The following is a 24812-nucleotide window of genomic DNA, read 5'->3' as shown; positions in this document are numbered from 1 at the left end:
CCACAAAGTTCACAATTGTGTTCTTGCTTCAGTTGACTGACCTGACAGCTTTAATGATTTAAATATGTAGGCTTTGAAGCAGCTTTCTCTGTCTCACTCTCTTCTTTTTATCTCTTTGAGTCTGTCACCTCAAACAATTCACGATGCGTTCCTTATTCCTTTGCCCCTATCTGAACCTGTGCAGCCCACTTTCTCAAAGTGAAAGTCATTTGTCTTGTCTTCAAATGCTAATGGAACACATAATGAATGCCACTCAAAATTATCTCCAATAGCTGATAACAGCGTATAATTAAAACAACTCTGTCCTTAATAAGGTGTCAGAGGTGATAATGCAGGGTGCTGATAACTTTTTAAGACACACACACATGCACACATGTGTGCGTCCAAACGTTCCCTCGACGCTGAGCAACAATAGAGTTATAATGAGTGAGACCATCAGGCCAAAACTAATTTCCAAGTATAAAGACAATGCTCTAATTGCTCTGTGGTCTTCAATAACTAAGTTATTGTCTGTACTTATTAGTTATTTTAATTAACCCCATCTGCATACACATAATTACTCCCAAACACGCTATACACTTTGATAAAGCTTCTTCCTAATATTGATGGTTTTGTATGTATCTTCACTTGCTCAGCTTTAAGTGTCAGCTCACTGTTTTTGTGTGTGTGTCAAACACTGCTTTGAAAACAAAAACAAAGCTATAGTAAAGAATGTAACAGCTAAATAGGCTCATATGTTCTGTAGGTGTTGGTGGCAAAAAAAGGAGGAACTATTTGTTTTACAATGATATGTCCACAAACACACAACCTGATCTAATAACAGAATATCTATGTCCCAGAATGTCCCAGTCTTTGAATGAAAACAATGTTTTCCTTAATCAATTCCCTACACAGCCTGTGTCATGCTATTGACGGCATTGAGGCTTGACATCACCATACGTCCATGAATATGTACATCCTTACATGATGCTGAACAGTTTCGACAAGGAAGTAGGCGGGGAGAACAGAGATGTTAATTCATTGACTTTGATGCAACAGGCCATATGTTTGATACAGACAATGTTTTATACAATCTCATCGCCTTTCCACATACTTTGCTCTCACTCGTAAATGATTGCTCAGAGCATGTGCGGAGCAGCTCGCAGAGGTCTTCACGGACATCTTCAACCTGTCCCTTACCCAAGCAGCTGTGCCAACATGCCTCAAATCCACCTCCATTGTACCGGTACCAAAACACTCCAGTCCGGCATGCCTGAATGACTACCGGCCAGTCGCACTCACACCCATTGTGATGAAGTGCTTCGAGCGGCTAGTCCTGTCACATCTGAAGAGCTGCCTTTCACCCACACTGGACCCACATCAGTTTGCCTACCGCAGCAATAGGAGTACAGAGGATGCAGTCTCCACAGCGCTGCACTCTGTGCTCACACATCTGGACAATACCAATACATACGCACGGATGCTGTTTGTTGACTTCAGCTCAGCATTCAACACTGTCAGACCCTCCAGGTTAATCACTAAACTTGGAGACTTGGGCATCACCACCCCCCTCTGCTTCTGGATAAAGGACTTTCTGACCAACAGACCTCAGCATGTTAGGTCAGGCAACACCTGCTCCTCCACCATCACACTCAACACAGGCGTACCGCAGGGCTGTGTGCTGAGCCCATTCCTGTATTCTCTCTTCACCCACGACTGCAGGCCTGTACATGGATCCAACTCCATCATCAAGTTTGCTGACGACACCACGGTGATCGGCCTCATCAGCAACAACGATGAGTCGGCCTACAGGGAGGAGGTTCAGCACCTGGCCACGTGGTGCGCAGACAATCACCTGCTCCTTAACACAAAGAAAACCAAGGAGCTCATCGTGGACTTCAGGAGGGAGAGAGGAGGCACACATGACCCCATCCACATCGACGGGATGGCAGTTGAACGTGTCTCCAGCTTCAAGTTCCTGGGGATCCACATCTCGGAGAACCTGAATTGGACCACCAACACCTCCAGCCTTGTGAAGAAGGCTCACCAGCGCCTCTTCTTCCTGAGGACGCTGAAGAAACACCACCTGTCTTCAGCCATCCTGGTGAACTTTTACCGCTGTGCGATTGAGAGCATCCTGACCAGCTGTGTCACGGTCTGGTATGGGAACTGCTCTGTCGCAGATCGCAAGGCGCTGCAGCGGGTGGTGAAAACTGCCCAACGCATCACAGGGTCTCCACTTCCAGCCCTCGAGGAAGTCCAGAGGAATCGCTGTGTGCGTCGAGCTCGCAGCATCCTCAAAGACTCATCCCACCCTGCACATGGACTGTTTGCACTCCTGCCGTCTGGCAGGCGCTTCAGAAGCCTCAGGACAAAGACCAGCAGGCTGAGGAACAGCTTCTTCCCCAGAGCTGTCTCGTTGCTGAACTCTGCCCCCCACTGACTGACCCCATACCACACCACGTCCCATCGCACACCCCCCGACCTGACCGAGTACTATGTACTGAACATTCCACTAGCCTTTCCACTTCACTGTTTATTTAGTTAGACTCCTGTTCATTACTTTGCACTATTTCAATGTCCACTGCACTAGTGACTAAGTTACATAAAGACTTGTAAATACTGATGTACATTAATGCACATATCCATCTGTATATTATGCTCATAGTACTTAAATCATCATACTGTGATAATCACTTTTTTTGCTTTTGTACATTGCACATTTGTACATACTGTACAGTCATTTGCACATACTGTATATAATATATATCTTGCACTTGTTGCTTATTGCACTTCTGGTTAGATGCCAAACTGTGTTTCGTTGCATTGTACTTGTACATGTGTAATGACAATAAAGTTGAATCTAATCTAATCTAATCTAATCTAATCTAATCTAATCTAATCTAATCTAATCTAATCTAAATGATTAGGGTTACATGTTAGTATAGACTAATCCTGCAAATACCAGAAGTAGACTGTCCGTCATTTTTGCAGTCAGAAGTAATTGTAAAGAGATTTGGATAATTTTTTGTAACGCTACGGTTTACTTCTTAACAATGTCAAAGAAATCTGGGAGGACTTGACGGTTCTTGGTTGCTCTGACAGCAGTGGAAAACTTCAGCTGTGGAAAAAAATTTAATGGAAACAACACGGACCTTTAATTCATGAAGATTGCCCCAGTCTGAGACCTCTCAGTTTACACAGATTCCCTGTGGGCGGGCAGAAGACCGGGACATTTGACATAACTGGGTCAAGATTATTAATAGAAAGGATTTTATTCCCAACAACAACAGCAAAGTAAGTTTCGGGGAAGAATTATCAATCCGGTATTAAATTCTCCCTTTTCATGTTGCTCTCAAGCTTAACATGACACAACCAGTTGTTTATTATGCTAGTTATTGCAAAGGGACTAAGAGACAAGGGGTTGCCCTGCTGATGAGAGTAAATTACTAATTTGGGAGATACTGGGAAAAATGGAAATAAGGAGTTGCCGGTAGCCCCACATGTTGAAAAAACAGCAAGTGGACCAAACCACTCTGGGGAATAGGGTGATCTTTCAACAATTTAAAAAAAAAGAAAGACTTTTTATGTTTATAATTTGCACTGCTTGTGTATTGCTATATTGAACATTATTATAATTAAAATAGTTATCATTGTTTACAATTTTTTTTTTATGGGGGGTTCCCTCCTGTGTCCCTCCCGGGAATTCCGCCTATGTCTCCCACCTTGATTACTATAATGGGGTCCTGTATGGGGTGCCCAGTAAAACCCTTGGCAGGCTCCAACACATTGCCACACATACAAAGTCCTGCAATCACATTCCTACCCTCATCTTCAATGGCTCCTAATCAAATACCGTATTCACTTGCAAAAACTTCCTTTTCACATACAAATCACTTCACAGACTTGACCTTCAGTACCACCTCTTCTTGCCACACACGAAATGTTCCCATATTCTGGCCTGCTCCCCAGCCCACATACCAGACTGTTCAGCCCTAACACTCTAGGACTCATTACCCACTGACATCCAACTTGGATACTTAAAAAAAAAAAAAAAACTCCTTAAAACACCATCTGTTCGCCACTGCTTAAAAATTCAGCTTATTCTTTGGACTTTGTTTATGTTTAAGTCTTGTCTGTGTCTTTTATGTAACCCCACAGTAAAATGCGACCTTGGATGTTTAAAACGGTGCTATACAAAGCAAAGTTATTATTATTATTAACAAGCCCAGATGGAATATTGCTTTTCTGTTGGGTTGTTTTTTTCCATGATGGTTGGTTTAGTTCAGTCCCAAGCAATCCATACATGTTGAAATTCTGATGGATGTTACACTAAACCCAGAACTGCTGCAGGAAACTCTCTGTTCTATTGACAACAATCGCAAAGTGTAGGTGATGAAATGATTCACAGATATAGCGGAAAAGTAGTTGGATCAGATATTAGATTTTTTTTTCATATTTATGAAATTACTGGTCAGTTTGGGAGAATGTCAACTCAGTGATGTAAAAGCATCACCATGAAGACGAGAACAGCTTGTTTTTAAAGCTGCATTAGAATCACATTAGCATTTAAGAAGGTGAGACACACTGATACATCAACCTTGTTATCTGGCCCTTGAAAATGTGTTTCCTATCCTGTAATTGAGCCCAGAAGCATTACTGAGGTGGATCTGTGGGAGAGTAGCCAGACCAGTGGGGCCCTGTGGGGCAGACAGAGCATCTGCAGGCAGCAGACACTGAAGACTGGGGGAGCATAATAAGCTGCTGCTACTTTAAACAGGTGTGTCCCTGTCATCTGGAGGGCATGAAGGGAAAAAAGGAAGACAGAGAGAGAGAGAGAGAGAGAGAGAGAGAGAGAGAGAGAGAGAGAGAGAGAGGGAGAGAGAGAGCATCTGACAACTCAGCTGCAGCTTAAACTTCACTTATCAGAGCAGCGGCGAAACTAACACTCAGTAAACAACCAACACTGAATCAATGTACTTTTTCAGATAAACCTGTCATTCCCAAGTGAGGCCACACACAGGCACACACACACACACACACACACACACACTCATACAACTGCACATGCTGCAGTGACTGATGTCCTCTATCCTGGCTCATTGTCTGAGCATCGTTTATTAAGTGTTAATACCTGTTTTATCTGATGTCACTGCACAGTAACATGACTAATGGCTTTCAATCCATTTTATTAAACAAAGAGATAATTTAAGAATCATATTTACTCTGTGTGAAAGGTGAAAAACATTTCCTTATCCTCTTATATGTTTGATGTTAAGAAAAAAAAAATCTTCACTCCACTTGAAATATGATCCACTTATATCTTTAATTAGTGTACTTGTCAAGTCTAAATCTGAGTATAATATTCACTTGATCAAGACCTTCACATGTGCCAGAATTTAAGGATGTCATCAAATAATAATTAATATTAGCTTATAAAATGGGGTTATTTTTCCATGGCGTTTTTTGTGCTGAATGATTTGATGAAGCTGAAATAGTATAACTTGACAGTACAATTCTAGATAAAAAAAAAAAAAATATGTATATATAAAATAAATAAAAATCAGCAACTGACTGATGGTGCGTTGTGTGGGCATTGATAACTCCATGCTGATGCTGTCAAGTGTTCAAAGCGAGTCAGCTGCGTGGAAAAAAAGGAAAACCCTCTGGCAGTGATTGCAGAACTTTGATAGCAAACTGTGCTGATTGATTGTTTGTCCACATGCTATTCATGTAATAATTTGTTCATGCTGACAGACAAAGGATGAGCAAAACTTCAAGTGTAGTACAGACATAGGAGATGGTTTGTCTGAGCTCAGACTCTTTGGTTCCCCCACCTGCATGCTACCATTATAAACTAAAATGTTGAAGTGGTTTCAGATTAGGTAAAATATTTCAAGTAACTGTTGTAGCTGTTTTGCATCATATCAACTCCTGATGGAAACATTTGGCTCCTTATAGTTGCTAAAGTCACCAGCTCATAGCTAAATGCATCTTTTTGTTGTTTGGTGATGGTTTGGTGATATTCAGTGTATTTAAAAAAGAAATTAACAGCAAGAAGCTGCATGCTCTGCTGGAGATAACACTGGTGAGAACAGTGAGAATGAAGTAAAAGATGTTTAGCAGCGTTGTGAGAAACTGTGGATTTGTTCCTTTTAAAAACCAAATTGATATTATGAATGACTGATTTGCACAATGTAAATATTGATCAGAGCAGCTGTAAGGGAAAGAAAATCTTGCTGAGATTAAAAATGTCTTTTTCAAGAAAAAGTTGGGCAGGATAACAACAATTGGGCCTCATTCACCAACCATTCTTATGAAGAAATTTGTTCTTAAATCCTTCTTACAAACATTTTATGAAAACTGATACCAAGATTCACTAAAATCTTGGTATCTTAGATTTGCTTTTAGCTAAGAACAAATCCTACAAACGCTCAGGAGCACTGTTACAGACATCTGAAAGCCGACATATTTGAACAAAATCAACATTTGGTTTTTTTTTCTACTGTTCTGTTCATTAAAATCCAATAATAAAACTACAGTAATGTTTTGTGTTTTTTTAAAGATTTTTAAATAACTTGAAGTACAAACCATTCAAGTACAAAAATGCTTAAAAATTTAAAGCATTTAAAATATTTTAAATAAACATTTAAAAATTATTTAAAATAAATACCAACATTGCAAATCCAAATGTTATAATTTCCCTCAAGGGAAAACAAGACATTTTTTTTCGTCAATTTCATTCATTCAGGAACAAGTCGCAGTCCAGACGGATCTAATTCTATTGCTGGTCTTCCTGAGACCATCAGTTCAAAAGACTGCACACGTCAGCTCCATTCCGTCAACCACAAGAATATCAATATAAATGTCCAAGTCAGTGACTTCCAAGACTGCTGAATGTGGTCTTTAATGATTGAAATTACCTACAACTGTGTCTTTTTATTATAATAATTACCTTTACTAAAAAAAATCTAAGGTATTTCCTGGCTAAAAACACCTATCAGACACATGGATAATTTATCAGATGCACCACTTGCTCTATAGGCGAAACAAATCTTAAAATGACGCCACATCCGGTGGAAATTTGCTTTACAAACTGCAGAAGGTACAGAAGGCTATGTAATGAAATTTCATTTTACAGTGTACCACTTTCCCCTTTAGCCACGGCACCATAAGGATGTGCATCTTGACGCACTCATGGGACCAAACTGTAGGCTGTAGCTGTTCAAGTTCAGGAGTAATTAATGATCCATTTGTATTTAAAGCCGTTTTTACATCATTTTTAGGTCATCATGTTATTATTTATTATTAAGTGAACACTTTAAAATGAGGAAAATCAGACTTCATTGAACATCTTTTATATCTTATCTTATTTTTGTTTTTGTATTTATTTATCATTTTGTCTTTCAGTTTATTTTTACTCATCTGTTTCTCTTTTGTCTGTTTGCCTGTAAGTCATGAGCTTTTATAGGCATTTTTTGGGTATTAACCTATGCAAAGCATAGCCAGCTGGCCAGTTGTTTCAACTTACGAGGGATTGGTATTCACCAATCTAAGAGGCAAGAGCAATCAATCCATCTATAAAATTTTATTTGTATAACACTTTACAATAACCAAATGGTACTCAAAGTGCTTTACAACAGTCATAAAAAGTATGCAAAAACATGCATAAAAATATAAAATAATTAAAACTAGAAAGTGCTACAGTGCTGCAGAGTATTTAGAGCCTTCCAGAAGTACATAAACGATACGAACAAATCTGCCGTCTACGAACATGTTCATGAATCTGAAGTTCTGAGGTTTTTTGCAAAAAACTTCTCAAGTGCAACTTAAGAAGAAATTTAAGAAGATTCATAAGAAGAAATTGAGGAGTGAGTCTTGTTGTGACTACCCTAGCAGCAGTAAAGAGCTTAGCTAGTTAAAGACAAATAGTTGTACGACTTTCAGCAGGGGAGGGAAAGCTCACACAAGAGCTGTTATCTATACAGAGTGCTTCAATTCTGTTTAATCTGACACTACATACAGCAGTTGGAACCGTGTTGCACTAATTGAGACGAGGAAGTCATTCATATTTTCTTAGCCGAAATTATAAATTAAGTTTATGTGCAAAGTTGAGATTTTTTTTTTTTTTGCTTAAGCAGTTTTCTTTCCTTTTTCCCCCCAGCCTATCTACCTGTAATGTCTTTTTATTAGCTTCCCCTCTCTCCCATCGGCCTGCAATGCATTCAGTGGTGTAAACACACAATGTGATAATCATTATCCTTCAAGAAACTCCAGCATCCAGAGGTGCCCAGGTCCCAACCCATCAACAATACGACACCTCCACAAACACACAAGCCTTGCTAGCAGCTAGCAAGGAAACGGTTTCCATCAGCCAGCAAACTCTGGCTCCTGCTTCTTTTTTTCCACAGACATGCTATTATTTGTTGTAGAGACATTAAAAAGAAAAACAACAAAGAGAAACGTTGCCTGAACTCAGGCTGCAGGCTGCAGGCACAGCCATCACTGGTTAACTGATTAGCTCAGTAATTGCGATGGAAATGCCACTCTGAGGTTGATATAAATAAATAAATAAATAAAAAATGCAATGGCACACTCAGGAAATACTAATCAGTCTCTTGGCTGTGCTCCCAGGAGGCTGCAGTTGTTGTGATTGCAACTGCCTCCTGCAGAAGCATTTTATCTGCTTTCAGGTTTGTGGTTTTGTGTCTATGTGTTCTTCAGTTTTACCCAACAGCTTTCAGTCCATCAGTAATTAAAACCTTTTACAAGGAAAGAGTCAATTTGGAGGCGATTTTCCCGCATATTAATAAAAAATGACTCATTACAGCCGTGTCAGTGTAAGACATGTAGAGAGAATGCTCCTTGTTTAAACTCTTCTCATTATAAGCCTCATTTTTTGTTATAAATAACATGCCTCCGGCTCATTTTTCTTCACTCCCCCTGCTTTCATCCTTTTGCCCTTGCCTCACTCAGAGCCCATGTCTGCGTAGTGTTTGGTAGGCTATAGTCTACATCCTCACCTGTCACTACAACTGCTCCCATCTGTCCTTTCTCACTTTGTCCTGCCCTGCGTCCATCTCTCCGACCTCGTTACACACAGAGACTCCGTCTGTCTGTACACAGTTTTTGTGCAGTTTACACACACACACACACACACACACACACACACACACACACACACACACACACACACACACACACACACACACACACACACACACACACACACAGAGAGAGAAAGACAGGAAAGCAGGGCAATCTGACAGAGTGTAAGAAAACACCTCTCTTCTCTTCATTGTCTGTTTGTGTCTCTGACAGCATTGTTTGTACCATGGCAGGATTATTTAATTGTTTACATGTGAAGTGCTTGTCTGCTATCAATCAGCTTTGTATTAAATGCATGTTTACTGATGATGCATGATTATTTTGAGCTGCTGTCTATGTGTGTTTGTGCGTTCCTGTGAATGAAACTAAAATGATCTGCTTTAACCACAAAAAGGTTCCGCATATCCACTTTAAATTCTGTTGCATAGCTTCATTTTTTTTGTCTCTGTTAGCAATCATTCATACGTCTGTACTGTGCTTTATTAAAACAGTATCACATCTAAACTGAGAGGAATATTACATCCCATATGTTGTGCTTTCCTTGCAGAATCAGTCTTCAAGTGAAAAATATTTGTGATTTTGATTCATTCTGACATTTCAAGCTTTTGATTTTAATTCAATATAAATCTCACTGGGTTAGAGCAACATCTGCACATCATGATGACCCCCTTTTTTTTTTTTTTTTTTTTGGTTAAAACAGTGTGGTACTAACATGGCTGGTTGGACTGAGATCCTTTACTGAGGTAAAATCACCACTTAAACTGTAAGCTCTGTATACAAATTCCTGTTTTAATAAAGATGCAGAAATATCATAGGGTATTTGGTACTTTCCATGGCTGACTTATCAAATGTGAGAAGATTTTATGTCTCTGATGGAACAGAAAAATCAACTTAGAGACATCTGAAATGTATCAAAGGGCCACAACCACCTCTGCTTATTGTACACCAAAGATTTACCTAATCTTTCACAACATCTTGTATGTTATAGTCATCATTTTTATTTAGTCAAGCAAGCAGTTAAAAAACAACAACAACAGAAAACTTCAAGATGTTCTGGAGTAGGATATTTCTCAAATGTAATAGGTTAGAACTTATCATGGTCTGGGGTTTTTATTGAAGTTTTTTCCTACTCTATTTTGTAAGAGACACTTTCCTTTATCTGTTTGTACATCTTTGATTCTCCTCCCTGCCTCCTCTGCTTGGGTCTTAATCTCATCTCAGATGTAAGTGGACAAGGTGAGCAACAGACAGGAGCAGTTAAAGTAGCAGGCATTTAATAAAATGAGACATCCTGCTTTGGAGCCATTTTAAAATGACAGGTAAATATGAGATGTGGCAGAGGTTTAGTGCCACATCTAGAGCTATGTTACAGGCTCCCACTGTAGTTCATTGTCTCTGTCAGAGGAACATTACCAGCACTTGTGAGCTCTAACATATGTTTAGTCTACAATATGGGCTTTTTTTATATGTGTAAGATAAAAGAAGCTGTCATGCTCTTTTCTGATGAGCTTCATCCTCCTTTCCCTGCACACCCAAGTGTATTTTTGATGCTTTTCATTATGCTCATGTGTGTCCTCTCTCATGCACACTGCTTTTTCAAATCTTAGCTCCTTTCAATGAGGAGGTGAAAGAAAAATGTGAGGGCAGAGAAATCAAAACTGTTAATTAAAAAAAATCCTTGGTTGCAGTCGTGTCAGTTTAAAGTGGTACAGTGGAGCCTCATGACTTTGTGACCCCTCTTGAACTTCTCATGGCAAAGAATGATGAATGAAACAGTAGTAACTTAACTAAATATAGTCATTATGTATTTTATAGTGCCTAGCCTCTCAGTCACAATGAACAGAAACCTCTGAAAATACACAGTTTACTTGATTTGGGGTCAGACCAGTTTGAAGTGCCACATCCGTCCTCCTCAGGCTCCCCCTCCTCAGCCCATCCAGCAGTCACAGCTAGGCTTTTCCAAGCCTGCCTTCAGTCCACACAGAACCCGGCCTTTAAGTCACCTGCACTAATCCATAGAATAAATAAACCATGTGCACAGCATTGCAGCCAGCCCAAGCTATTTTCAGCCCCGCTGTCCTTTTTTCCCAGTCTGAAATGTCTTCATGAAAAGTCTTTCCCCTCCCAGGCTTGAGATAGTACAGATCCATCTTAAACTGGAGCTATAAAGACATTGTGTCTACTATTTAACTGTAACAAAAAAGGATAAGAAATCTCTTTATGATGGGGAGATTTTCTTTTCTTGGAATTATTTAGATGAGTGTTACATTTTAAGCAGGCCATTAAAAAGAATGGCAGGGAAATTAGTATGCTAAAACAACTCATAAAATCACATCACAATGGGTAGCAGCTACTTTAATCTGTTGTGCAAAACATACAAGTTGTACAATAAAGCTGTGAGATGTTTTTTTTTTCTATCTGGGTCTTGTCACCCTGATATCCAGGCTTTGTGAAAGACTATGCTCTAAGCTGTAGACATGATGAGTTTGTGGGGTTCAATATGCAGAGATTGAGAGGAGGATTGCAATTTAACATCCTGGTTTTAAAATAATGCAGTAAGGTTGTACTTCTGCTCTCTTGCTCTGTTGTGTAGTCTCACTGCTGACAGATGGCTTTCATATACAAGATTACACTCTGTTATGAGCATTGAGCTTTTACCTGGCGATCTGGGCAATGGTGTAACAGCCCCTCAATCAGTGCTTGCAGTTGGTCAGCACTAAATACCTCTTGTTCAGCACTGTGAGGCAAATATTAATTAATCAACTCTGATGGCGTTCATAAGTTCATCACAGTGCTGTTGTTGGATGTAGGAATAAATCTAACATGTGATTTCCTAAATATCTATATAAACTCTACATATCAACATGGATATTCTGTTTTTAAAGTCAAGGTTGATGAATTTGGGAGTGAAAGGAGTGTATTGCAGGAGCAAAAAGAACAAAGCAAAGGGCGTGAGAGTGATGTAGATAAAGGAAGATAGAAAAAGAGGAAAGACCATGACATGAAAACATAATGAGCATCACCATGCCCATGGGAACTGATGTGAAGAATGCCTGCTAAAGGAGCTACGATGAACGAAGAATGAAGAAAACAGTCTAAGAATTAAGGGAGAGGCTGGGAGACAAATATAGCATAACACTGTCACAAGAGGTGCATAAGTTTGCTAGCTCAGCACAGGAACATGTGGCAGGTTCAGGAGCCAGGATGTGGAGAACAGCTGTGTTGACCCAAAAGCTGCTGAGCAATTTGGATGATGACGGTGCTTCATATCCTTCCCTCTAGCCCTAAAATATGAGGAAATGCAAGCCTCTGTATATTCTTGCCAACAGGAAGGTGGGCTGACTCCCTCAAAAAGGTCTGGTTATGTCCAACTCCCAACACAGCTCAAGTTGTCACAGAAATCTAACATACAGAGCCACCTTCCAAACAATAGGCTGGGGTTTAAGACTGTTACTACTTGCACTTTATAGCAGTAAAATGATTAATCAGACACAGTAAATGTGTGTGATCTTTGAACTCCAATCCTAGAGTCCAAAGTAAACTTTCAGTCACCTCCACAGTTAAAAACAACATACTGTTCACATACTTTCTCAAAGTATTCCCAGTATCAGATATTCTCCCACCAACCAGTGGTTTCAGTTGATGCCAACACAATGTGAAAGTAACTTCCAGAAAGCATCTTAAGAAAATCAACCTTAAGTCAACTTTATGCATTTATTTATTATGACAGTTACTTAACATCTGCTGCATTATGCAGCTGTGTAGATTGCTTCTAAAACTGTAATGCTTTGGGAAACACTCGGTAAGAATATAATTAAGAAATAGACAATTTATAGGGAGCAGAATAAAACATTAGAAAAGATTCTTAAAAGTTTTATTTGTCACAGGACTCCTGGCACAGATTGCAAATGATATACTATATAAATGCAGCAATTCTGCAGGCTGCCTGTGTCTATGAGGCGCAACATGTTTTACATTTTGTTTGCAAAATCTACAAATGCATGTTGTCTTCTTGAGACATGACAGCAGCAATCACAGAACAGAAATTGTAGTACAACTGTCATGACAGCAATGAGCCGGGAGCACCTGAACACACATCTACTCCTGGGTTAGAGCTGTCAATGTCTGATTTTGAAAAACAAAAAAAGGGCCAAGCATCCAACCAAGGGAAGCTCTTGTCAGAGCAAGACTCTCGCTCGGTTTCCCTTTACTGGAGTTAACTGGTGAGTGTTTTTTTTTAAATAAACACAGTTTGCTGTCTAGGCCAGGAATACCTCAGAGTCCAATTAGCAGAGATGATTCTCCTCAAATGATGAGGAGCACAGGAGGAGCTCTGGGAGCTTTCGATAACTCTGTTATAACTGCTGGAGCATTTATCTTTGAAGTGTTGCTCTGAGTGAAGAAATTCCATTACAATCCACATGAGTGATTGTTCTTACGTTTCACCATCTAACACACTTACTGGTTAATGAGGAATGACATGTAAAAATGAAGGGAAAAACACTACATTGTCACAAACGTCTTAATCTCTGATTGTCTGCAATTGAAGCTTTGATTAGAAATAATGGATTACAGCAAAAAGTTAGACATTTGAAAAATCTATTACATAAGAGACTACTTCCAACAGCTAAATGGTATAATTTGGTATAATTATTAGAAACCAGCTAGGCTTACTTTTTCCTAAGAAATCAGAATCCCCCTAAAAGCATCTCCAAAGGTCAGTAATTAAAATGTTACAGTCATTTTCTTAACTCACTCCTTAGGATGTTGCTAAACACAAGCATATTCTATATAATGGTAAATGATCTCCTTTAGCATGTTTTAGCATGCACATTAGTGAGATCTAAAAGTTCTGCTTCACTGGTTTTATTTAGCCAGGATATTTTAGCTCATGTTTACCACTACACTGACTTAACTTGACACTGGCTGCAGCTTCATATTTACAGATATGAAAAAGTATATCAGTGTAATCCTCAGAAGAAAAACATCACGTCTTAGATTTAAGTTAAACTAAATTAAAACTCTCAGAGGAACAATTTAGAAACGCATCAAACAAAATGTTTTGTTAACTGTTAGAAGCTTGAATGTGAAAAGAAATACAAACACTTTGGGTAACTCGTCATTACAATGAACAATTTTGCAACAGAAGAGGAAATATTTCCTAAAAATACCTTCTGTGCTTCTCTGGCAGGAAATGACAGTTTAGTTTTAAGCTTCTCTGTGCTCCATTATTTGGAAAAAAGGGGGGTCCTGGAGATATTGTACAGAATAATTTTGTTTATATCAAATATTGTTTATTGAAAATACATTATCCTGTTTATTCAGTTGAGAAACAAATCACAAAATGCCGGAAGAATTTTTAATCATCTACTTTCCTTAATTAGATTATTTCACAAAGGTCAGTCAGTTGGGATGTACTGCTTTCCTTATTCATCAAACACTGCAATGCAACAATGAAAAGATGAACAATGCCGTGCATCAAAGACTGCCTTCAAAGGACAAGCACTTTACAGTTTGGTGGGCCTGTGATGTGATGTAGATTACAGAGGGAAGTTGGTCGGAGAGAAATAAAGGTTTTAAACCTCTCCAGGGGAAATACCTTTTTTACTGTCACTATTTTCTGGCCATATGCAATTTTCTGAGTCCGCTTTGCTCTTCAAAGAGTCTCTTTTACAGTAGATAGAGATGAAACAGGATTAGAGGCAGTAGTTTTAGAATGAGCCTTGGACTTGTGTGCTACATAAATTAACCGCTGCATAAATTATCCATCCTCCTCAATTCTGCAGAAACACAGAAAGGTCAGAAAGATGCTTCAGTGGGAATCAGAGTTCAGATGACAGAAACACACACACACTCACCAAACAGCAATTTGCACAATTCATGTGTGTGCATTTCATATTCCAGTACTGGAAAGAATTACTGAGGTAGAACTAATCAAATGTTTGGAAGCATGTGCTCACAAGCAGAAGGCTGTCTCGAATCCTATCAACGCAAAATTCATGATGCAATGTTGAGGTTAAGGATGAGGCTTTCTGCTCAGCCAGCGACTACTGCATCATTAATGTGGCACAAAACCGCAATATTCCCCCTCCCAGCAAGGGACTGTTTGGCTGTGGAAAATTATATTTCTCACTGTGATGAAAACAAACTCATTAAAGGCCTTGTTTTTTTTTTTTTTTGTTTTTTGTTTTTTTTGGTGAAACTTAAAAGCAAGTTCAAAGGTGACCTGTTTATAATATCTTAACAGACTTTTGATGCTTGAAAATCACGGGCATAACTAACAACATCAGCAATGGTCCCTTTCTCTGCAAGTGACCCAGTTAGCCATGACATTGTAGCAGCAAGGCAGCAGGACCCTCAGACTGAAGCAGCTAAACTGAATTTGGTCCATATTTTCTCTTCTCAATGTCACACTTTCTATACTAAAAATGGTATGAAATCACAGGAAACATGTTCTGAAGTCCCTCAGTTAACAGTTAAGAGAAAATAAATTATCTCCAGATGTGCACAGCATAACCTGATTTACAAATACATTTACATGAATAAATACCTCTGCTAAGAAATAACTAATGCAATTCCACAACTGCCTCTGCACCAATCCAACCTTTTGTCCCTTGATACCAGTTCAGATAGCAGAGCTCTCTATTGTATGTGGCAGTTGTAAAATATGTGTAATTCTATCTCACTTCCTTGCGTGGATCTCACAGAAATGTGAGAAAGGAAAATGTGACCCTAGAACTAAAATTAATACTATACAGCAGTACATGAAAAGGTCTAAAGAGCTGTCACCTGTAGGAATCTGGACAAACAGTGCAGTTCGAGGTAGATGAAAAAGAAAAAAATGAGCGAATCAGTGGTTGCAAAAAACTGTTTTGTGATGATGCACATTGGAGGAACAAAATATTAAAATTATAACACAATCCAACACCAGGCAACAGCGCATTTAGGATAAGCAAAGAGAAAAGAGGAATACACATAGTTTATTCCTGACTCCATGCGCCAACTTCACCTTTAAATAAACAGTCAATCTGCCAGTTCATGTACTTTAGCCTCTTAATGATGTGAAATATTTACATACCATACATTTATGTTACATGTCATTTAAAAGTAGGGTTTTACAGCAGATATATTATAACCAAGCAACTCCACTCCCTCAGGGCAAGCTTCTTTCGGCATACATAAACACAATAATGTCGTGAACTGCTTAAACACATTCCCTCATATCCCTTTCGCACAGGGGTATAATTTCAGAGGATATCTTTGAATAATGAACCCCTTCTTTACAAATGTACACAAAACCAAGTAAATAAAGCCGCTCAAAATAATGTTTTACATTAAAACTAGGACATGTAGGCAAATATTCAAAACATATTTATTTGCAGACTCATCTCAACACACCTGAAAGTGAACGTCTAAAAAGCATATAAAGAATAATTGATCTGTGGAGTGTAAATATAATTTTGTACTGATAATGCATCAACGGTAAAAGACAAACCACCGCACACAAACATGATGATTTAACCCAGCACCACAAAAACAAACGCAGCAGCTATCTTTAGGTCAGGAAACCACATGCCTTGTCTTAAAGTTCACACAGAGGTTAGCTCAGTGGGGGGGTTCATCTTTCTTTAAATCATTCCATTAATAGATAATCCTGTTTTGTTTCTTGTTTTTTGTTTGCGATGAAGTTGAATGAATGAACAGCAGGTGACTTTAGGGTGACTTTCATTAAAAAAAAATCATTTTTTTTTCTTTTCTTACATCTTTCTGAATAATTTAGAGCATCAAACTAAAAATGAAACTGGAAAAGAAGCAAAGATGACCCTGTTTCAAGGAGCACAAAGAGGGTGAGATACTATAAAAAAATAAATAAATAAAAAAATAAATAAATAAAAAAAGATTCTTTCATAATGAACAACTGTGGGAACAATTTGTTTTCACATTGTACAAACAATGTTTGGCAGAGATAACTGTAACGTGAATATGAATATATGAAATGTTAAATGTCAGTGAAAATTGAAGATGTTAGCTAATCAGGTGGTTTCCAATAGGAGCAGGTGTAGGACAGCAACTGCACCCCCCACCTTTCCTTCTATGAAGTTTTGACATAACGTGACATGTTTATAACCTGCAGTGAGACAAAGTTGTTAACCATCATGCATTTTAGGCCAAACATGTATCCTAAGATTCACTTTAGGTTGAATCCACCGTCAGTTTGGTTCAGAGTACAGTTCTTAGACTGGTGCGATATCCGTGTGGGCGGACATTAATAATGTACTGTAATATCACTTCCATTTCAGTGGCTACACATCAGTTAACCATCTGAGGTGCTGACTTCAGCTGTTGCTGTGATCTGAGTACTTTCAGCATGACTGTGTCACAATTTGAATCAGTTTCTACAGTCTGATTGTTGTTTTTCACTTTGTTTCTGTAATTAACTCAATGTCAAGGAAAAATGCACTTTGCTCCTCAAGGATGTCTTATGTATAAATATAGGTTGAATGAATGTATGAATAAAATTACAGTACAATGCAGAACTTATCCTATAATACTATAATTATTTTCTTATTGGTCAGTTTAAATAGATAGCAGTGTAATGTGCACAATTTATGAGCAAAGAGTAATATTTGACAAAGGTTTTTAATGCTTCTGCTTGTAGGTTTGAGTAGGCTTTGGTGGGATGTAAACAATGATTCGCTCATAAACAAGGGAGACGTAGGCCAAATGTTCAGTATCCAAATACTTTCTAAAATCCAAAAGCTCCAATTACGTAGTGATTATGGTTTATTTCCTGGGTTTACAGACTGCTGTCTAATTAAATCTTCTTGAGAAAAGACTTACCACTTTGAAGTCGTCTGGTCTACAGTCTGTGCCGTGGAAGTGGCAGGACAGCAGCATGTCACTGATGTCGTGACCAGTGCGGTCGTAGAATTCTCGCATGTTGAAGGGTCGTGGCTTGAAATTATGGAAGTCGGCCTTGACTTTCAGGCTCTCCAGTACGCTCTCTTCTACAAGGTGTAAATCCCTGATCTCATACCTGGCAAAGACATTAGAAGAGAGAGATGTTCTCTTTATTTCAAATGCAAATTTGATGCCCGGTAGTTTAGTATGGGCTGATAAATTTTCAGTACCTCCTTAGAGTTAATCATCACTGCCTTATGAAAAAAGTCCACCTCAAAAGGAATGACTTTTAGCTTTTGAACATTCAGGAAGGTTTAATGAGTTTTAATCAGTTAACTTCTGACTCTCTACCAAAGCTAAAAGTCCTAAATTAACCAAAAGGAACAGAAAACAGAAAATTAAAACTATGTATTATGCTTTGAGACATTTGGTATTACTCCCTCTGGCATTACCAGAGTCTAATATATATTTGTACACTTACTAAAGTTCAGACACAGGTCCATAAGCCCAGACATCTGATCACTGTCTTGGCAGAAGCTCCAGGCTACACACTCCAGGAGAAAAACACTTAAATGCTTTTTGTTGCCACAAGACATTTGGTTTACTTTCATTTTTATTTTTAAGTAGAATAACACTTTTTATAACTAAATTATTAAAGGATGGAGATACAGAATGATAACAAGTAATAGGATTTTTGGCATCAGTGAAATCAGCAGTTAATGCCAGCATACCACCTAGTACCTTAAATCTCAACACAGCCACCTTCCAGCCTCTTCCAGCCGACACTGTGTCAGAAGCAGCATGCACCATGCACATCCACCATAGATAACAAGGACAAATAGCCACTTGTCCTCACATTTCTGAATCTGTAGTTAATCCAATATGTACATGTAGGACGAAACTGAAGTCCTCTGCTAACATTTGGTTTCTAATTTTACATGTTTTAACAGCATCATTGGGAGGGCCAAATAGTGGGTTTAACAGCACAGACTGATAAAAAAAAAAAAAAAAAAAAAAACTAGACTTGCCCCACCTTTCAGATATATTGACTCCTAGTATTGACAGACAACTCCAACTCAATCAAGCTACTCTGAAAACAACTCTGAGCCAATTCTAATCTTTATTAACCATGATGTAAGAGCAAACTGCAGCCTAAATCTCTTCAGCAGCCAAGTGTCTAATTACCTCTGAACACCCTCCTTTTTTTGGCCTGATTAAATTAAAGTTGAGACTTAGCTCTATAAAATATGATCCTTTTAGTTTTTCCAAATTAAATGTGCCGAATCCCAGCGCCCAGTAACACAGTCAGTTTGTTTGAGAGCATGTACACTTAATCTGGACTGCAAAGTTGTCTGTATGCTTAATATAAACATATAGAACTAAGTGGATATTTGGAGCTAAACAAGCAGCGAGAAGGACCCAAATCTGCACAGTTATGAAATGAATTGGTTATTTGTGGTCTCTCTTTGTCTTTTGGTTTATTATTGCAATTTAAATCCCTTTTATACCATCATCGTGCTTTTGTACATTGTCATGTGGAGCATTTGTATTTTCAAAGTTAGTTTGTCAAAGCCATTCTAAGCTGATTAGCAAATATCAGCTATTTCACAAATTAAACCTCTTAATAGCAAACTCTTTGGTCATGTTCACACCAGGAACCGGAGTTCTGTGTGATCCGAATCACAAGTGGACAGCTCGAAGTATAGATATGCACTGAAGATGCACTAAAGCTATTTTAGATTACTCAAAGCACATTTGGAAATCATCTGAACCCCAATATAACCAAGTGAGGGACACATAATCATAGTGTGTTCTGAACCACACTGAAGGTCATATACTGGCAAAGTCCAATGCAGGGTCAAGTACATGTATCTGATTTTCCATGCAGATGCTGTACAGAGGATATTTGTAGTAGGTGACTAGTTCTGAGCTCTGCAGGTGCAAAAAGATGCTGGTTTGCAAAATTGGACACATACAGCATTCCAACATTCGGTACATGCAAACAAAAACAATGGAGTCTATGTGTTTGTTTGGATACAAACTGGGTCTCATGAGAAACAAGTAAAACAAAATTTCTGTACAATCGGAGAGAGCTCAGAGGAAAAATAGGATGGGTGCAGAGTCAGCTGTCTTGTTGCTATCAGTATGTAATTGATTAGCTAACTTGTTCTGTGTTGCAGTTGTTTTGATTGACTCTGTTGCTAAAGTTGCTGATATGTAGGTTTTTAATCATAAAAAGAATATGATCATGAACATTCTGTCATTGCTCTGTGTGGGTTGTATTTCAAAGGGGAAGATATGATTGATTCTTATAATGAAATTTCTGAAATATGTTTGTAAACTCCAGATATTAACTTAAACTCTCTGTGTTGTAGCTAAAAATATCCCATCAGAGCAGCAATATGTTCATCAGTTGATATGTAAGATATAACCTCTTTGTTAACCATCCATTTTTCCATCCATCCATTTTCTGCCACTTATCCGAAGTCAGGTCGTGGGGGCAGCTGCCTAAGCAGGGAAACCCAGACTGCCCTCTCCCCGGCCACATTCACCAGCTCATCCGGAGGGATCCCGAGGTGTTCCCAGGCCAACCGAGAGATGTAGTCCGTCCAGCGTGTACTGGGTCTTTCCCGGGGCCTCTTTCCGGTGGGACATGCCTGGAACACCTCACCAGGGAGGCGTCCAGGAGGCATCCAGACCAGATGCCCCAGCCACCTCATCTGGCTCCGCTTGATGTGGAGGAGCAGCAACTCTACTCTGAGCCCCTCCAGGTCATGCTGTCATTGCCCATGTGAGCATTGAAGTCCCCCTGCAAAATGAGGGAGTCCCCGGAAGGAGTGCTCTCCAACACCCCCTCCAAGGACTCCAAAAAGGGTGGGTACTCTGAACTGCTGTTTGGTGCATAAGCACAAACAACAGTCAGGACTCGTCCCCCCACCTGAAGGCGGAGGGAGGCAATCCTTTCGTCCAGGTAAACCCCAACTTACAGGTGCCAAGTCGGGGGGCCTCTCTCACCGGGAGCAACTCCAGAATGGAAAAGGGTCCAGCCCCTCTCAAGGACAGTGGTTCCAGAGCCTAAGCTGTGTGTTAAGGTGAGTCCAACTATATCTAGCTGGAACCGCTCAATCTCACGCACCAGCTCTGGCTCTTTCCCCGCCAGAGAGGTGACATTCCAAGTCCCTAGAGCTAACTTTTGCAGCCGAGGATCAAACCGCCAGGGTTCCCGCCTCTGGCAGCTGCCCAGCTCACACTGCACCTGACCCCTATGGCCCCTCCTGCAGGGGGTGAGCCCACGGGAGGGAAGGCCCATGTCACCCTTTCGGGCTGAGCCCAACCGGGCCCCATGGGCAAAGGCCTGGCCACCAAGCGCTTGCCTCCGTGCCCAACCTCCAGGCCTGGCTCCAGAGGGGGGCCCAGTGACCCACGTCTGGGCAAGAGAAACCCTGGTCCTTGCTTTGTCATCATTATAGGGGTGATTTGAGCCGCACTTCGTCTGGTCCTTCCCCTAGACACTTGTTTGCCATGGAGGCCCCTACCAGGGGCATGAGCCCCCGACAACATAGCCGCTAGGATCGTCAGGACGCACAAACTCCTCCACCATGATAAGGTGGGGGCTCAGGGTTGTTAACATAAAAATAAATTCCTCTCATGTCAAAATGTTTGGACAGCTTGTACACATTTTACAAACCTTTCCAAAGGTTCTCTGTTCATTTGCAGTCCTTTTACCACATTCAGATAGATCAAATGTAAAGAAAAAAAGAAGAAGAAAAGTTATGAAGTGCTGTATCTCACCCTCAGAACACTGCGGGGCAATAATTGGCGCCACAAATGTATATGCCAATGCCAATTTACCATCAAACAAGTGAGAAGAACAGATTTTTATATCAGAAATTTACATAGTGTTGCTTTAACATACTTTGTTGCGTCAGGCTTTTGCTGGTTGTTATCCATGTTTTGCTGGCTTCTTCGCCATGTCAAAAGAGTCACCTGTATGTCGGTCCATGGGCAGGGGCCAGAATATGATTCAATTTTATAACAGTGATATTCCATTTTTAAACTGTAGGTTGTGCTGAAGAGCAACAATTTGCCATACTGTCTAATGGGGCTTTAAGCTTTCAAGGCTATTTCATACTGGATCACAAGTGGTCGTTACTTCATTTGTGAAATGACACACTGCTGTCCAAATGAGACAGAATCGTCCGTAAAGTCATTTCTAAACAGATATCTGGATATGAATATATACCAAAGGCTGTCTGGTTTCTATGTGTAATGTGCTTGTAGTCTTAGGAGTGTTAACCTGTTATTTGTGCATAGGCTTTGGTTGCATGTACACAGAAAGTAAAAGACAAAACACACTCATTAAACTCAAATATCTAAATAAATTAATCTGCTATACAATTATGATCAGTGCATGCAGTAGGAACTCTTTTAATACTAGGCTGGATGATCAGAAACATTGATATTATAGTCATTATAGGAAACAGAACCATTGTGTGCATCCTCACAGAGTCATCTTTGAATGTCATTATACAAACCCTTCACATTTTATATTTGGCTCTAAATATAAGTATGAAATATCCACATTTTGGATATTGTATTAAGTTTATATTTTCAGAAAAGACCGGATTACAGTTTTATTACACAGTATTTTAAGTTTCCCATGACTGCGTTGGAATAAGCAGGTAAAGAAAATGGATGGATGGGTGGAATTTGAGTTTATGCATCACTTGAAATTATTAAGTATTCCATTAAATTATCAGTAAATGTCTGTGTTTTATAATTTACACTTAACACTAATGGCAAGTTCTTACTTTCTTTCTCTCGCTCTCTATATGCCACTAAGTTTTGAATTTTAATTAATAACATTCACTGCACTTTGATAGTTTGGTTTTCAGTTACATTTCTGCATTTGACCTGCCACTCTTTGTTAACGCTACGCCTAGAATAAAGGCTGGTGAGTGACTTAGTGGGGAGATGGAGAACCCACATATAGCATGCAGCATTATTGTTGGCACTGGGAAACTTACTTTCAGTTAATGGAGCTCACAAAAATCTGACCACACAGCCTTCCACTAAAAGAGAGGAGAATAGCTGTAAATGTTCCTGCTCTCTACCCTTGCTGTGATCTCCCACCATGCTATTATTAAAAAATGTCACCATTTTAATGGACTCGCCAAAGAGCTGATTGCTTGGAGTTTTCCTTTTTTTGTCTGAACACTGCCTCAAATAAAAGTCCTTTCAGAAGTTTCTTATATGAAGGTATTGTTATATGAATATAGACTTTTATTGATCTTTTGGGGGAAAATTTAATACAACCCCTGCATTTTCATGGACTACATGAATACGAATGTGGTGCAGTAGCTTGCTTTATTAAACTCAGAGCTGGTAAAGTTTGACGTGTTATTACACATGTCTAGCTTAACAGCAAACTCACAAGCATCCTTTTAATTCCACCTTCAAGGAGGGAAAAGTGACATCTAACAGTCCAGCTGAAATCCTCTTAACAATAGATCAGTAATAAGCAGCCACATTCTGGTCTTAAAATTAGGTCATAAGGTCAAAGATTTTTCTGACATTACCATTAGTCGAATCCCCCATAAACACAGAGACAGAGACTGTTTTTGTTGAAATGAGAAAGATGTTAATTGAGGAGAGGCTTTGACTCTTCACTGTTTGAATACTGGACAAATCTGCCAAGATGGCACTTATGAGATGAAGTCCCATAAGTGCAAGCTTATACAAAAACAGCAGAGACTGCCCTGTCAGCATGTGTGCAGCTTAAATATCATGCCACGAGACATTTCCCAGACCAATGACTCCAAACATGAGAAGTGGGCGGAGAACAATCTTAAATGGATTTCATGCCACAAGCACTTTCATATCTTACTAGGGAATGTAACCCTCTAAGTGTACCATTGCATTGCTTCTCTACCTTGCCAAGGGAGGCAAGATAATGAGCACTAAACCTGCTTTAGAGTGTAATAGTTGTTGAGATGAGTGCAGTCCTGACAGAGAGGGAAACTTCACCTCCTTTTTGCTGTAGTGTTCAACTTTTTGAAATGCTGACTTAGATCTGAGATTAGGTGTTACAGTCTGAAAAATCTAAACAGCAAGTGTTGTCAGTTGCACCTGCATTATTGGAGACTATTCAAAGGTTTTCATTAAAGATTTAGGTTAGAAGTGGTTTGATTAGCAACATGCATTTAGAACTGGCAGCACAAGTTCACTTCATTTGAGCTCTGAGCTTTTAGTCTTCAGTATTGCTGATAGCATAGATCACACACTAGGACACCTTATTCTCTTGAAATATATTTAAGGACTAACCACTGTGAATAAAGTCATTTTGCTAATTGCTTTATAGTTGCGGCCTCAGTTGACATTTAGAAAAATATTACAACACCACAGGGCATGCAATAAAAAAAAACCTTCTAAACCGAGGATTAGTCAGTCTCCTGCCTCTTGGTGTGAGAGCTTTCTTTTTCTCCTCTGCATCTTGGAAAGACACTGCATGGTCTTTATAACTGAGAATATCTTATTCATGACATTCTTTTATTAAAATAAAAATTTAAAAACATTTTTTTTAACATCTTCAACATCTTAGAAACACATAGATATAAATGCACAAGAAAGGAGTTTATTTGCAATGCTGCGTAAGTCTCAGACATGAGAATATAAAATGCATAAATGACAAAAAATGCCCATGGCATTTGCCATTTCACTTGTAATCACAGGAAGCAGACTCTCCACATAGACAGCTACTAAGGCTCCAGTATCCAGATCCTTCAGCTGCACCAACAAAACAGCTGGACATGGCTGATAATTAA

At 39.2% G+C, this 24812-nt stretch overlaps 1 protein-coding gene across 1 annotated transcript in view; it reads right to left on the bottom strand.

Annotated features, from left to right (window-relative positions):
* Positions 1 to 24812, bottom strand: part of LOC121651722 (acid-sensing ion channel 1-like) — a 54644-nt gene that overhangs the window by 28243 nt on the left and 1589 nt on the right. Inside the window, exon 2 of the mRNA XM_042004124.1 lies at positions 17929 to 18124. Within this exon, the coding sequence (XP_041860058.1) occupies positions 17929 to 18124 (196 nt within the window). The remainder of the gene's footprint in view (positions 1 to 17928; positions 18125 to 24812) is intronic.

This window comes from Melanotaenia boesemani, chromosome 13 (genome assembly GCF_017639745.1).
Source record: "Melanotaenia boesemani isolate fMelBoe1 chromosome 13, fMelBoe1.pri, whole genome shotgun sequence".
Classification (NCBI taxonomy): Eukaryota; Metazoa; Chordata; class Actinopteri; order Atheriniformes; family Melanotaeniidae; genus Melanotaenia; species Melanotaenia boesemani.
Note: the sequence above shows the minus strand (reverse complement) of the source record. Positions and strands in the feature narration are given on the sequence as shown.